This window comes from Ursus americanus, chromosome 30 (assembly GCF_024610735.1).
Source record: "Ursus americanus isolate L20-20 chromosome 30, mUrsAme1.1.p, whole genome shotgun sequence".
Classification (NCBI taxonomy): Eukaryota; Metazoa; Chordata; class Mammalia; order Carnivora; family Ursidae; genus Ursus; species Ursus americanus.
In genome coordinates, this window is record NC_142156.1 from 24,111,725 (window position 1) to 24,127,262 (window position 15,538).

Here is a 15,538-nt window from a genome sequence, read left to right on the forward strand (position 1 = left end):
GAGGGTGCCACCCCCGCCCCGTCCTGGGTGCTCCATCCGGGCCTGCACAGAGCCGTGGAGGATGGGGCCGGGGTTGGGGGGAGGTGAACAGCACTGAGTTTGTGGGGAAGGGTCTGCAAGGCTGCAGGGAAGGTGGAGTCAGCAGTGGTGCCTCAGGAAGGCCTCAGGCTGGGGCCCCCGCGAGGAGGCCTCAGGTGCACGTCAGTGGGCTGGGCACGCAGACCTGCGCGTCGGACTGACTGCCAGGGTGGGAGGCCCAAAGCCCCGCCTGCTGCCCCGCGGTGCCGGCTGGTTCTGCTGGGCACCAGGCTGGGGTGGGGAAGGCCGCTTTTCCTGGGATGTCTGCCAGGGAGAGCCTTGTCCTTGCCTGTGGTCAGGCCTGAAAGTGCACATAGGATTTTGCCTGGCGCTGGACTCCTCGGCGACTTTGTCATTGACTTCCGAGGTTTCCAGAGGGAAGAGAGGGTCCCGGCCACAGCACAGCCCTGAATCCAGCGGCAGCGGAAGGAAATCTGGGCTCTCACTTCCCCTCGCCGCCTCCCCTTGCTGCCGGGCTCAGTCAGGGCGCCGGGGAGCTGCCTGCAGGAGGGGCAGTTGTGCCAGAGCCTCTGCAGAGACCCCCTCAGCCCCGTCTCCCAGCCCCCCTGACCCCACGGGGAGCAGCACTGGGCAGATGCAGTCCCCTGCGCTGTGGCCTCCGTGGATGACAGAGCCGCAGGCCTGGGTGGGGCTGGGGACTGAGAGCCGGGTGGTGCGCAGGGGGCTTTATGGATATGATTTTTCATCCTTGCAACGATCTATTCACACTGTGGGTGTCAGGACTGTTTCTCATCAGACGGGGAAACAAGGGCACAAGCGTGTGGCGCGGGGGCTCAGAGTGAGCAGTGCTGAAATGAGGTTTGAACCCCAGGCCTGGCCTTGCCGTGCTCCTGGGGGCCAGACCTTTCCTGCGGGCACAGCTGTGCTCCCAGAGGGTGCCGCTGCATGTGGCAAGGGGAGCGAACTGCTCAGGGCCCTCTGTGGGTCAGGTGTTTGCAGACGCCACCTGCTCACTCAGCCCGGCGGGGGGGGGGGGGGCTGCCTGGGGGTCGGGGAGCTCTGCAGGTGCGGCTGCGGCCCTCACCTTGTGCCCGTTGCTGCCCTTGTGCAGGTCAATGTGGGTATCCTCATCGCTGTGACCAGGGTCATTTCGCAGATCAGCGCGGACAACTACAAGATACATGGGGACCCCAGCGCCTTCAAGTAAGTTGGAGTCTGGGCCATCCATGGTGGTCCTGCCTGCACAGAGCTGCTCAGGGGTAGTGGGGCGGGGGGTCACTGGGGAGCCCTGGGCTCGAGTCCTCGCTTGGCTGTTAGTCACCTCCTCTGACCAGGACCAGCCCTTTAAGCCTTGCTGCCCCATTCGGAAAGCAGGGGCCTACTAGGTGCCATCTGGGGGCTGCTCAGCCCTGCGGTGAGAGGCCACTTGCGAGACCGAAGGAGGAAGGTTCTGGATTTGGTCCTGCCTCAGCCCTGGCCACTGGCCCCCTCCGTGCCTTGCTCTCCTGTCTGTAAAGGGCTGTCATGCAGGTGAAGCTCCTCAGGGTAGAACTTCCCGAGGTGCTGCAGGGCTGGTCCTCACGCAGGCAGGATTCCCCACGCCTCCTGCCCTCGAGGGGTCCTGACCCCGTACCAGTGAGGGCTCCACTGACTGCCAGTGACAGAAGATCCAACACAAACAGCCTGAAGGAAAGGGGGATTGATCCACACAGGTATCCTCAGAGCCCAGGAGGGAGTCTCGAATTGCTTAATCCGGGGGACCCAGCTCCTTCTGCATCCTTCATCCCTGTGTCCCCTGTCGGCTTCATGCTCAGATGGACCTGCCTCCTGGTGACACGGGAAGACCCTCCCTCCCACCTGTTCAGACAGAGGTCCTGAGCCTGGAGGCCGGGGCTCCGATCGGGTCCCATGTCCACCCCAGAACCAGTCACAGCAGAATGGAAGTGACCAGTTCACCCGGGCCTGAGTCCCATGGTCCATCCTGGCTCTGGGATGCACTCAGCACCCCCAAACCACAGGGCCAGGGAGTAGGGGAGGTGACTCCCGACAGGGAACTTGGGGGCTGTTATGAGCATTTAGGACAGGGACAGTAGACACCTAAGGTTCTGTAAGTTACTTTAGCTGCACTTTATCTTTTCCGATCTGAGAGCAAAAGCAGTAAATATGTCAGCAGCAAATCGATAAGACAATTATTCTGTAATGAATTCCCAACACCGTGAATTGGACTGAAAGCAGCTCTGGCCCTCGTGGGTTTTCTCAGCCTGCAGACACCTTCGAGGGCAGCACCGTGGGGCAGGAAGGGGTCCTGGGTCAGGGAGCGCATCCGTTTTTCTTCCCTGGTGGGAGAGGGCAGTGCTGCCCTGTGAGGCTGGCCTGTCCCTGCCCCGCGGTGGCCTGGCCAAGGGGGACCCTCCCTCCCTGCAGCCCAGCTCAGGGCCAGCCAGTGTCCCCAGCCCTCGTTTCCAGCAGAAAGCCTGCCTCTGCTGTCTGATCCTGGCCCCACCAGGACCACGGCTCTCACTGCCCAGAGCAGCCGTGAGCTCACCCCACCGCGTGTGCCCTGTCGTCCCCCATCACAGGCCCCAGGAAGCAGCCTCCCTCCCTCCACCACTGCATCTCTGCTCCCCGAGTGGAGGCTGGCCCGGGGTCAGGGACCAGGCACGGGGAGCACATTTCCGCATCTCTGCAGAGCCTTGGCTGCTGGCCAGACCGCTGAGGCCTCCCGTGTCCTGTACCCGAGGCCTAGGGTCACGCTCCTCCCAGGAGAGCTCAGGCGGCGTCTCTGGACAGACAGGGGGCTCTGCTGTGTGACCCGTGCAGGGGCTTCTCTCCTCCACGTGGCCGAGCCTGGCTCCGCGGGACCCCTCACTGTCTTCTGGGGTCCTCTGTGTGGCGTGTGCCCCCGGGCTGCAGACCAGGCAGGGGGACGGCAACTGCAGCGTCCTTGGACAGCGACTGTGGCTCCTTCCTCCTCCCCGGCCCTTGGTTTCAATCTGGGGGTTTCCTCTGTGCGGAGCAGCTCCTCACTCAGTGAGTCACAGGACGACGTGCTTCCTCAGGAGCCTGGAGGGGCTTCCACGCCCTCCTTCGTCTGTTTGCTGGGGGATTCCAGACTCCCAGAGAGGAGCAGAGAACATTCCGTTTTCACAAGGGAGGTCTAGGCTCCCGGGGGCAGGGGTGAGGCTGTGGACCACGAGGACGCACCCACGAGCCGTGGGAGGAGGGGGCTCACGTGGACTGAGCCCCACGCAGGGCTGGCCTGGAGAGCAGCGGGACAAGGGTGTGTGTGGGTGCTGTGTCCACCTGCCTGGGGCCTCCCCCAGGGCAGGGAGCTGCTCCTTCTGTGTGTGACGAGGGGACCCCGCCAGTCTGGCCCCATTAACAAAAGGCCTCAGAGAGCTCCAGCTGCACATGTCTCCCCCAAGATCTTGTTTCGATGCTTCAATTTTTAAGAAAAAATGGCACAATTTGAGACCCATTTCTTGAGACTGATCTTTTCACATGTGGGTTTCCGAGATGTAGAGGTGAGACTACGCAGTCCGTGATGGTTGGTTTCCCAGATTCAGGCGTTGGACTGTATTGACTTGAGGAAGTTGCGGGGCTGCCGTGCCCCAGCAGCTGACCTGTGGGAGCCTTCCCTGGTTTCAGGGTTTGTGGCCAGGAGCTGCCGGGGCCGGGACCCTGGGCCTCCCACCAGGAAGCTCAGTTGGCCATCTTGCACCTCCTCCCAGATATGCTGGATGTTGCGGGGCCCCTGTGCACGCTCGTCAGTCTGTCCGTCACTCACTCGCTCATTCCTTCCTTCATTCAGCGGTCACTTCCTACGAGCCACTGGGCCCTGGGGCAGGGCTGCGCTGTGGGGTTGCAGCGAGGAAGCCCCGGCCCGGCCATTGGGAACTCGTGGTCGAGTGAGGGAGGCAGATGTGCACCCAGTGATAAGCACAGCTCCCATCTGTCTGCAGGCTCTCCTCTGAAGCCCAGGTGCAGAACCCCCCATGTGCCAGGCTGAGCTGTTTCAGAAGCCAGGGTAGATGCGAGGTCTCTCAGAAACGGCCAGGAGTCAGACGACCATGTGGGCATTGCGTCATTTGTTCAGCTGGTGTTCCCGGGGGGCTGACTGGGTGCCAGCACTGCTCTGGGCTTGCAGAAGCAGCAGGGACCATGTTCCGTGGAAGCCACGTTCTGACAAGGAGCCCGTGAGGCTGATTCTGAGCATGCCTCCTGCCCTGCGGTGTCCACCCCGCTGGAGCCTTGGCTCTGCTGTCCTTGTGGGCGCCTGGGGCACCTGGGGGCGCCCTCGATCAGCACTGCTGCCAGCTGGATCAGGGTGACCCGTGGAGGGCGCCCAGCGCCAGGTGCAGGGGGGCAGAGACAGAGCTGCTGGCTTGGCAGGGACCCCGTCTCGGCTCCTGAGCGTCCACTCCTAACCCGAGGTTACCTGCAGGATGGAGCTCAGGTCTGGCCCCCAGCAGGGCTGTGTCTGCTCCCTTTCAGAGGCCTCACGTCGAGAGGCCAGTGCCCTAGACCCCCCCCCCCCTTCGCCTGCCTGCCCCCCTGAGTGGCCATCTCCATTTCTCTTTCAGGTTGACAGCAAAAGCCGTGGCCGTGCTGCTGCCCATCCTGGGAACTTCGTGGGTCTTTGGCGTGCTTGCTCTCAACAGCCAGGCCTTGGTCTTCCAGTATATATTTGCCATTCTCAACTCCTTACAGGTGAGTGCCTGTGGGACTGCCAGCTGGGCTGTCAGCTAATGAGTGGATGAGTGTGGAGCAGGTTGCCACCGGGGCAGGAGGGAGACCCTCCTCTCCGTGCTTGCCACACACCCTGCGAGCCCATAGCACGGGCATGCCCGAGGGCCGAGGACGGAGGTGCGATGGAGCACACACCACGGTCTCCGCACACAGGGTCTGCCGGACCATCCCCTGTTCGCAGCGGGGCTGCTCATCGTGCTGGCAGTACTGGTGGGAGGCACAGCTAGGCCTCAAGGGGAGACAGTGGCATGTGTGCAGCTCCAGAAGGGGAGCCAAGTGCAGAGAGATGGCGATGATGTGTACTCAGGTCTGGGTTCACATGTGTCCCCTGCAGGGAGGGGCAGGGAAGGGCCAACAGCCTGGAAACCAGAGACCTGGGGTGCTCCGAACCTGTATCCCTAGACACCCCCCCCCCCCCGCCAATGGAAGGGTGGAAGTGAGTGCCTGCCACCACCCACAGCCTGCACAGCTGAGCCTAAGGCTGAGTCCTGGTGAGTGTGAGCACGGCCCACCCGTCCAGTCCTTGTTGCGGTCTGGGTCTCCTGACCAGAGCTGCATCTTCAGGAAGTGTGTGGGGCTTCTAATTTGTAATAAGGGGCACACATTGTTTGCCTCTGATCGTTTACAGAAAAATGTGATCAGTTGTCCTGGCTGCAGCCCTTATGCACCCTGGGTCCTGGGGCACCTCGCTTATCCTCTCTGCATTCCAGTCCCTCCTCCATAAAACGGGAACAATATCAGGACCCACTTCTGGGGCTGCTTCAGCACTAAGTGAGATAACTCACGGGAGGTGTTGCCTAGTGCCGGACACACAGTAGCCATCGTCAGAGTTTGGGGACATCCTCATTCTCGTGCCCATTTCATTGTTATCATCATGTTGTCTGAGCTGAGGACGCCAAGGCTCAATTTAGTTGATTGTCTGATGTCCTCACCTTTGTCCGTACTCAGCATTTTACTCATTGCTGGGCCTGTCCTGTCTGGGAGTTCACCTGTCTTTGTACCTTTGACCAAACAGCATAGTGGTCCCAGTGGTGCCAGCCTCTAGGCTAGACTTCATGGTGGGATCCAGGACGCCCCTCCATTCTCAGGGCCTCCAGACCATAGGATTGTCACACGGCTCACTAGCAGGCTCCCCAGCAGGGAACCACACCAGTGCCACTCCCAGCACCCACGTGGCCTTGGGAGGAAGCCTCGGGAAGTGCTGTGACAAGATGCGAGGGCCTAATCCTGTGTTCTCCCCTTCCTCCCCAGGGGTTTTTCATCTTCCTTTTCCATTGTCTCCTGAATTCAGAGGTACGTCTACTCTACTTTCTAAAAACGTGAAGACGATTTTTCATTTCTGAAAGGGCACACGGTGCAGGAACGGTCTTGCCTCCTCGGGCTGGTGTCCGGGGACGCAATCCTGAATAGGCTTTGGTGGTGGCGACAAGCTGTGTGCAGTGGGGCTGCTTTCCGTCAGCCCTTCCTTTGCACCCTGGTTGCTGAGTGACATCGAGGCATCCCCTTCCTGGCATCACACAGGCCCTGCTGGCTCCATGGAGGACAGGGGCGATGGAGCAGTGGGGGCAGCCAAACTGCAGCTTCTAGACCTGCTTGCTTGCTGTCCGGCACGTTAGGGAGAGTAAGATGTAGACGTCCTTCCTGCAGTCTTCCCCAAAGGCATGAAGCTGTCTGGGGTATGAGAAGGACATCTCCTGACTGCAGGGTTTAGGGGGGACTGTGTCACATGCCCTCCATGGGCATTGGGGCAGCTGCAGTGGGCTCGTTCTCAAGTACAGTCTGGGCATTGACCTGCTGTGCACTTGGCCATGGGGAGGGTGGAGGCTACTCCAGACCCTGTTTCTCAAGACCCACACTTACCCTTACATTGTGGGCTTGATGTTTGAGACCCCACCGGCTTGGTCATGGGGAGGTACTCTGGAGCAGTGAGTGGGAACAGGAGGAGAGGTACCACCCCAAATGTGCCATTTCTGCAGAGGGTCTGTTTGTGCAGGGATAGCGATCAGGCAGGAGGGAAGGGATGTCGGGGGAGGGGGGTGAGTGGGGCAGGGTGAGTCCTCTGAGGAGGGTGATGACCAGTGCTGGAGGGGTTACATGACGGCCAAGCCAGCGAGCGGCCCCTCAGGGCCCAAAACTATGTCCACGAGGTGGGAAGGGGACGTGGCCTTGAGCCATGCATGGCCCACCCCGTGTTCGCATTCGTTCACTTTCTTCTCCGTTGTTTCTGCTGCCGGTCACACTCTGCTCCCTCCACCATTCCCTGTTGAGCGTGTCCGGTGCCCTGTCCAGAAGTGGTATGAGGCCAGCAGGGGCCATACCGGACCCCTCTCTCCCTCCGCAGGCCCTGGTACGGTGGTGGGGACCTGCTCAGTGAGGCAGTTGAGTCTGGATGCGATGCTTCCAAGTCCTGCCCATACCCTGCAGTTGGTATTCTGGGACTTTATTTCAGCGCAAAACCTAGGGTCCTAGGAGAATGACCTTCTATTGTTGCTGTTTTCGCCACTGAAATTGCTTCTAACCAGCCCTCTGTTCTGCCTTCAAAGGTGAGGGCTGCCTTCAAACATAAAACCAAGGTCTGGACCCTGACGAGTAGCTCCGCCCGCAACACGAACGTGAAGCCTTTCAGCTCCGACATCGTGAGTGCTACCAGTGTCTTGTCTGCCTCCCGCCTCTTGCTTGGATCCTGTCCTGCGTGCCTGCACCCTTACCCTCAGACCCGCGGGCTTTTCTGTCCTCGTCACCTGGAAAGCCAGAGGGGCTTCCAGCTCTGCTGGGTGCAGCAGGCCTATGCCTTCCTGGGCCTCCTAAACCCGGAGCCTCCAGCACACCTCTCCTTCCTTCCCTGAGCCTGACCTTGGCAGGGCCGCGGCGTGCAGGCAGCTGCCCTGCCGGGGTTGTGGTGCTGAGGCTTGGGTGCCAGTGGTTGCTGCTCAGCCTTCATACCTGGCATGGCCTGCAGGCTGCATGCGCTCTGGGGTGACCTTGTGCCCACAGCAGGCTCCTCTGTCCCCGTGGTATCACATGACCTCCTGCCCACTTCCCAGGGTCAGTACTTCCGTGTTGACTTAAGAGGACGGGAGGATCTGTTGACCAGGAGGCAGACACTGGGCGTGCTGCTGGAAGTCGGCAGGCACAGCCCGACCTCCAGGGAGCTTATCTGCTGCACGGGTCTCTTCCCTCCACAGACACCCGAGCGCTGGGGTCGTGGTGTTCAGGGATCCCGACAAGCCTGTCATCTCCACGCTGGGCTTGGTTTACCTTCTTCTGTGGGAAGTGCAGATGCAGTCAGGGCCCCCGGGTGCCTGGGGCAGATGACATGTGTTCTCATGGTGCCACTGCCTCCTACCTGAGCCGGGCCTGGCTCGGGGCTCCGTCCTCAGGAAGAACTTCCTGGGCAGTGTGGAGTAACGGCGCCCCCGGTGCCGTGTTGTGCCGCGGCCACCATCTGCGTGTTCTGGTTATCGATGCGTGTGTGGCTGTCTTCTGCCTCCCACTGGCGGGTACATCATGGGAACAAGGATCTGGTTGGCACTGTTCACTACTGTGACCCCAGAGCCTAGGGCAGCAGTGGGGTGTGCTGTGTGAGTGCAAGGACAGACAGAGGGGAGCACAAGTGAACGCGTGCACACACCAGCTCCTGGAAGTGGTGAGCGAGGAAGTGCAGAGGGCAGAGAGCAGTGCGCCCCTGGAGTCCAGGGTTCTCGGCCTTGGGGAGCAGTGGGGCCCTGACGGGGTGGAGCCTCATGCAGCTTTGTGGCCCAGCGCTTCTGCACTCCCTGCGATCTGGTTTCCCACCTCGGGACCGAGTCTTCACAGCTCACTCCTTTGTGATTTGCAGATGAATGGGACCCGGCCAGGCACAGTGTCCACCAAGCTCAGCCCCTGGGACAAGAGCAGCCATTCTGCCCACCGAGTGGACCTGTCCACCGTGTGAGCAGGGAGGCTGTTGACTGGCCATCTTGCTGCTCAGAGCACACCCCGCAAACTAAACACAAGAAACACTCTGCCTTCACCATGGGACCCTCTCCTCGTTGCTGTTTGGACATGGGGGTCCTGGCCCCCATGACAGGCTGTCTCACCTCTGGCCCTCCCCGTGTGACAGAGCCCACTGCTGGGCCCGAAGCCTGACGCACAGTGGTGGGCGACCCTCCCGGTTCTCGTCCTCCCGTGGCCAAGTGACTGTCCCCTGGGGCACCCACTGTGCGCATACAGGACCCTGGGGCTGCAGCACGAGGAGGGCCAGTTAACCTGGGCACCGTGATGGGGACTTGGGTCCTGCAGGGAAGGTGAAGACCCCCAGGCACCCGCAGAGGGTCAGGCGGAGGCAGATGGATGTGTGAGGAGCGTGAAGAATGTCCTCGACCTGCTGAATCAGCCCCAGCAAGCTCTGAGAAGAGGGGCCCTGTGCAGGCTGGCGCCCCGTGGGCCACCTCGCCTTCTGGCTGTGCAGGGGCTTTGGGCTGGGGGGCGCTGGCCACAGGCCCAGTCGCAGGCGAATGCCTCTTCTGGGGGAAGAGCCGGGTGGGGCCGCTGCAGGGAGAGCTCCCAGCCCCCCTCATGAGTGCTCTCTCCACATTCACTGTCCGCCTTGCCTTGGACCCCGTTGCGCACACCTGAGCCCTCCCGTGGCCCCACAGCTGGTAGCTGCCCTGCAGCTGGGTTTCCCACGGCCTCACTTCCCCCGAGCTTTCTGTTGGTCACGTACAGACACCTGTGTTTCTCACGGGCAGATGCCGGCGGTGGGTAGCAAGTGTGTTCCGTGTGGCCGCAGAGGCCACAGAGGCCACTGCTGCCCACATGGCCGCTTGTGCCACACCCTGGGCAGGGTGGCCTGATGGTGGCTGTGTCTTCTGGTCGCTGTTGGTTTGTGGACTGGGGCTGGGCCCCCAGGAAATGGAGTGACCGTTACCGCTGCGTATGTGGTCAGGGCCCTTGGGACACCAGGGCCTGTGACCTTAGATGTGACCCCCAGTGCCATGGAATATGGGGAAGGAGGCTGGGAAAGCTCAGACCGGGTGTCGGCGGTGACAGTGTGTGTGAGCCGCTTGGGTCAGACATTCAGACCTGTAGCTGATACTGGAAAATCTGTAAACTGTGACCGTGGTGGCACCAAGCCTTGCCCGCCCCACATGCCTGCCGGGTCTCGGGGGCCTTTCCTGTGTAGTTCTGCGTGCCTTCTCCCTCCTTCTCAGGTGCCACCCTGATCACGATGGTGCCGTAGTCACCCGCAGGCACGTCCCGCGCGGGGAGGGGTTGGACCGAGAGCCGCGTGTCGATCACGGCACATCTTTGTCCCCGCGAGGCCCCGGGTGCAGCAGCCGACCCAGCACGGGGTGACCCAGCACGGGGTGACGGCGCAGTTGCCTCTCTGCGGCCCCCGGGGACGGGCGGGGGCCTGGAGCGCTGCTGAGACCCCGCGCATAGTGAAAAGGCCGAGTGTGCCCAGCCCCTGCCCAGGCTTCTCCTCGCGATTCCAGAAACCAGATGGCTTGTAACTGGGTGTTGGATCCTCGCCGTGCCCGCGAGCACCTGGAAGTGGGAACACTGTATTCCTGACATCTACACGTGGGTTTTTGTCTCTTTCGTTTCTGGTGAAGCAAATCGTAAGGAACCGTCTTTCCTTTAGGTGGAATTCTTTGTTTCAAACTCCGCGTATTTGCTCTCGCGGCTCCTGCACCAAGCGGAGTCACGAACAAACCGTTTCTAATGAAGGAAAGCAGCGCCCTTGATCTATAGGCTATAGATTGGGCTTCTGCAGCGCATTATCATCTACATGTAATTGGGCCAAAGATAAGAAATTGGAAAGAATCGTGTGTTTAGAGTAGTTCACAGCACAGGAAAAATGACGAATGCCACTAAGTAGTGAAAATATGTTGTGATTTTTTATGAAATAAACTCTCAATGTCCTTTAGATAAACTGTGGTCCTAAAGTTTTTTGCTTGTGGGAAGTGAGCGGGATGGGGTCTCAAGACAAAAATGTGGAGAAACGCACGTAGGTGACCTCCCGCCCTGGGACTCAGTCAGCAGACGTTTATTCAGCACCAACTGTATACCTAGCACATCCTAGCTCTGGGGACACCATGGTGGACGACAGCCCGCTCTCGGGAGCCTCCCTCCCCTGGGGCAGGGCGGTGGGGGGCGAGCACCAGCCCCTGGGGAGGAGCCTCCGTCAGCACCGGCGCCCAGCCCTGCGCACGGCTCTCACACACGGCTCCAGCGTCCCTGCAAACAGGCAGACGCGCCTTCTTTGTCCTTGTCATCTGCCCCCGCGGCCGCCCGCTTTCAGACTTCTCCTGTGCGTGTCAACCATTTTCCAAGTCGCTGTGTGTCGCTCATAATTATACTCGTAGTGGATATGCGTAAAACATACCGTTACATGCGGTATTTTGCTAGACCCTTGAATTATTTTACAAGGAGGTGACTTCCGTGCTTGCATGTTACATACGGCACGTACGTATCTTACGGATACGCGTATCACGTTGCTGTTTGGGTGTGTTTTCTGCCTACGTATGTGAGGTGAGTGGATCAAGAGGCATGTTGGTGTCTCTGATGTCATTCTGCTTATGGCTTGTTTCCCTTATTATTTTCCAGGTTAAAATTTCAAATTGGGTTTCTGCATCAAAAAGGAAATAATTCCATGGCCCCGGAAACATTTTGCTCAGTTGCTTACCAAAACAGGTGTGGGGCCAGTGCTCGCTGCTGCTGAGAGATGAAGGGCGTGTTACCGGCAGAGAGCGTTTGCCGCCAACCCGGTCTCATCTGCACCTCTTTGATCCCTGCAGAGACTGCAAGCTTCCCTGTGCCTTTTCTTTCTCTTCTTTCTCTCAGGACGGGGCTGGCAATTCTGAATGTCCGGGCGGAATAAAACTGTCCTTCCAGTGAGCTCTCATCTGTGCACCCTGAGCTCCTCTCACTTCCGTGCTCCCGTGGTTGGTGTGGAGTGTGCGGACACGAGCCCGAGCTACAGCAGGCGACCGTGGATCAGAGGTCTCCTGCTCTGAGACTGGCCACGCAGCCCGTGCTTACCGCCTGTGGAAATGCCTCCACGCGTCTCCGGGCGTTCCACCCATCCGTCTGCAGTGCGGTTCCAACTCACTCCTGCTGCCACGTTGGGGAGGCAGGTGGGGGGGGGGAGGTGCTTGGGTGGTGACTCCGAGGTGAGTCACGTGGCCATGCAGAGGGGCCCTGATGCCCCCCCGGCCCCCGCCTCCTCCCACCGGAGCCCCCGCCACCTTCCACACCGTCCCCCTCCCCCACCTTGCCACTCCTGCAGAGTTCTGCACACCTTGCAGGCCATGCACACGGGTCCTTATGTTCCTGGGTGCAAATAGGCCTTTACGGTATTTCCCACCACGTTTAGGGAGTTTGGCCGTGGGGGCTGGGGCTGGGGCTGGGGGAGGTAGAGGTGCTCTGTTCACATCATGGGCCCAATCCCTACTTGTAGATAAAAATTTAGTTCATTTATTTCTATTGGGAGAGAATTGACGTACAGCATTACACTGATTTAGCTGGACAACATGGTCTGATGGTTGTGTACGTGGTGAAGTGGTCCCCACGGTGAGCCCGTCCGTCACCACACATGGTTGCAGACGATGGGACGTGTATTCAGTGAGCCGCCACCGTGCAATCCGTTCCAGCCGGGACCTCCTCGTTTTAGAACTGAGTGTTTGTACCTCTTGACCCCCTTCACCCTTGCCCTGCCCTCGCCTCGCCTCTGGCAGCCACAGGTCTACTCTGCTTCCGTGGGTTTGGCCTATTTCCATTCTCCACGAGTGAGATGATACAATGGGTGTCCCTTTCCGCACAGCGTCCTTCCGGGCCTTCCGCGTTGTCCCAGACGGTCAGTACTCACTGTGTCCACGAACCACACTTTCTTTCTTCATTCATCTGTTGATGTGGATTTCGGATCCTGCAGCCCTGCTGTAGGATTTGGGTGTCTTTCATTCTCGTTTCCTGCCTGAGCCCCGCCAGGGCCCCAGGTCCGTGCTGGGCAGGAGGGTGGGGACAGGCCCCCTGTCTTGCTCCTGACGTTTGAGACAAAGTTTCCGCCTGTTCGGTGTTGCGTGTGTTACCTGTGGGCTGGTCACATATGCACTTTATTAGGTCAAGGGTGTTTTTTAATCATGATTTTGACTTTTGTGAAATGCAGCTTTTGCGTCTGTCCACGTGATTGTTTGATTCTCCTCTTTCATGACGCCGATGCCGCGTGGCACGTGGTCTGCATGCGTTGAACCTTCCAGGCAGGAATCGCAGTGGATTGTGGCGGATGGCTGTTTTTATGAGTCACTTGGCCAGCTTCCGTTGAGAATTTCTGCATCTGTGTTCATCAGGGATAGTGGCCTGCAGTCTCCTTTTCTTCGCTGCTCTTACCTGGCTTAGATATCAGGAAAATGCGGCCAGGCCTCCTAAAAGAAGAAGCCTGGGGGTGTTCCCTCCTTTTCAGTTTGCTGAAGAGTTTGGGAAGGATTGGTGTTTTTTTTATATGTTTATACGCTCTCTCTCGACCCTGCAGAGTGCTGGCCCAGCGGACAGCCTCCCCTCTGCTTCCCCAGGGTGGCGCCGCTGGCCCAGATGCGGGGGTTTGTCTGAGGCCCACACAGGCCGATGCTTTGTGCGCATGCTCACCAGCCACCTTTCCTGGCCTGTTCCCGCTGCTCTGGGGAGCGCACGCGGGGAACTGCCCACAGGCGGCAGGGCTCAAGGGCTCCTGTGTGCCAGTTAGGGCATCACGGCCCAGCTTCCCAACGGAGTCTGCAGCATGCTCAGCAGCATCCATGTCCTTCGGACGTGCTCCGAGAGCCCCGGCTGTGTCCTCTCAGCTGCTGCCTGTCCCCCCGTCCTGCAGCTTCCTCGGTACTCGGCCGGGATGAGGAGTGGGTGTCTGGCAGCATCCACGCAGCAGAGGAAGCCAGGCGCTCACTCGTGGCTGTCACTTCACCCCTGGGAGGAATCATGGGCCAGAAGGTCTCCTGGCAGCAGGCTGTGCGCTGCGGGGGAGAGGACCTGGGTGCTGCGAGGCTGTTCCCCTCCCCTTCCCAGCGGCCAAGTGCAGGGTGTCTGCTCCAGCCATGAGCCACAGCTTCCTCACGGGCTCCCCGGCCTCCATGAGAGCCGCCTTCCGTGGATGACCGTCTACCTTTAACTTAAGTAGACGGTCCTTTAAAAAGTGAGTTCTGTATACTGTCGGAGGTTCACGCGGAGACCCTCGCGCAGCCAGCAGCACCACCTGTCCGATAGCGGGCTGTGCTCTCGTGGACTTGTCCTCGTTCCTTTGTCCACGGTCAGTTGACCCATGTGTTTGTGAGGTTCCAGCGCTGAGACCTCCTCTCCGTCCACGGATTTGTCTCCTTTCCTCCCGACACCCCACCGTCTGGACTGTCGTAGCTTTGTGGTAAGTCTCGAAACCGGAAAGCCTGAGTCACACACGTGGCTTTTCTCCCCCAGAGTTGCGTTGGCGGTTCCGGATGCTTTGCCGTGTCTGGGGCTCAGTTTGTCAGCATCTACAAAACCGCCTGCTGGGGTACCGATGGGGATTGTGACGCAGCACGGGTCAGTCCTGAACGACTGGCTTCCTCACGGTGCCGAATCCTTGAACACGTGACTGTGGCGTCCACTCTGGGCGTGTTGACATCTTTAGAATGCTGTGATTGCATCTTTAAATGTCTGGAGGAATTCAGGCGGATTGGCTTTCAGATTCCGACATGTATCTTAACTAATTTTTTAAGCAGTTTCCTAAGCACAGGGAGCCTTTCCTCAGCTGTGTTTGGCCTGCCGATGAACCCGCCGGGCCGCCTTCACTTCTCTCAGAGGGCTTTTGATCTCCAGCGTTTCGTGTTGCTTCTTTCTTCAGGGTCACACCGCTCTGCTGTCATTACCCGTCTGCTCTCACGCGTTGTCGACTTCTTCTGCTGCAGCTCGTAACATATTAACCACGGTTGTTTTAAGTTCCCTGCCCGAGGATCTCAGCATCTGCACAGCGTGAGTCTGGTTCCGATGCTTTTTCCTTCTTGACCTCTGGGAAGCCTCGCAGCATTGCTGTTGCTAAAAGCTGGCCGTGTTTGAACTGGGTAGTAGGGCCAAGACGCGGGAGGTCAGGTGAGAGTCTGGCTCACTGGCCGGGAGTGGGGCTGTGTTTGCTGCTCCCCGTGGCCGCAGGTGCCTGACGCTTCCGAGTCCGCTGTGGTCCTTGTTCTTGTCTTCGATCCTGACTGCGGACTTTCCCTGGCCGCTCCCCAGAGACGCTGCAGCTTGCGGCTCCGTCAGCCGCGGGCCACAGGACCCCCTGGACCTCTTGCCACAGTGCTGACATGCGGGGCAGGGAACTGCTGTGATCTTGTGATAAATCTTCACCTTTCCTGGGTCTGTGTCTAGGGTGGTGACCCTCAGAAGTGTTTCTCCAGTGAGCAGGCATTTTTCCCCTTTTTGGGGGACCCAGGAAGACCAAAGGGCCTGGAAGGAATGCCCTCCCCTGGATAGGCTGGTGCTCTGACACCGGGTTGCCCATTGATGAGGATATGGCGGGCGTAACCATGGCTCCTGGCATCCCCCTCGAAGGGGGCATCTGGGCTGCTGGGAAAATGACCGCTTGAAGTCGTCTCTGGAGACTTGTGGGACCGAGGTGGGAAGCCAGACCGCAGGCTCTTGGTGGCAGCACCTGGGGATCTGGTCCTCCTTCCTTGGGACTTCGGTGCCACATTAACTCCCTAGAACTTGGACGTAACTCTGGAAAGCAGGTGGCCGTGAGGGTGCA

At 59.7% G+C, this 15,538-nt stretch overlaps 1 protein-coding gene across 4 annotated transcripts in view; it reads left to right on the top strand.

The window, feature by feature from the left end:
* Positions 1-10,705, top strand: part of ADGRD1 (adhesion G protein-coupled receptor D1) — a 126,884-nt gene extending 116,179 nt beyond the window's left edge. For all 4 annotated transcript variants that reach the window (XM_087857440.1, XM_087857442.1, XM_045779323.2 and 1 more), the window contains 5 exons: positions 1,151-1,242; positions 4,623-4,749; positions 6,040-6,081; positions 7,332-7,424; positions 8,627-10,705. In XM_087857440.1, the coding sequence (XP_087713566.1) occupies positions 1,151-1,242; positions 4,623-4,749; positions 6,040-6,081; positions 7,332-7,424; positions 8,627-8,722 (450 nt within the window). In that variant the 3' untranslated portion in view covers positions 8,723-10,705. The remainder of the gene's footprint in view (positions 1-1,150; positions 1,243-4,622; positions 4,750-6,039; positions 6,082-7,331; positions 7,425-8,626) is intronic.
* Positions 10,706-15,538: the final 4,833 nt, after the last annotated feature.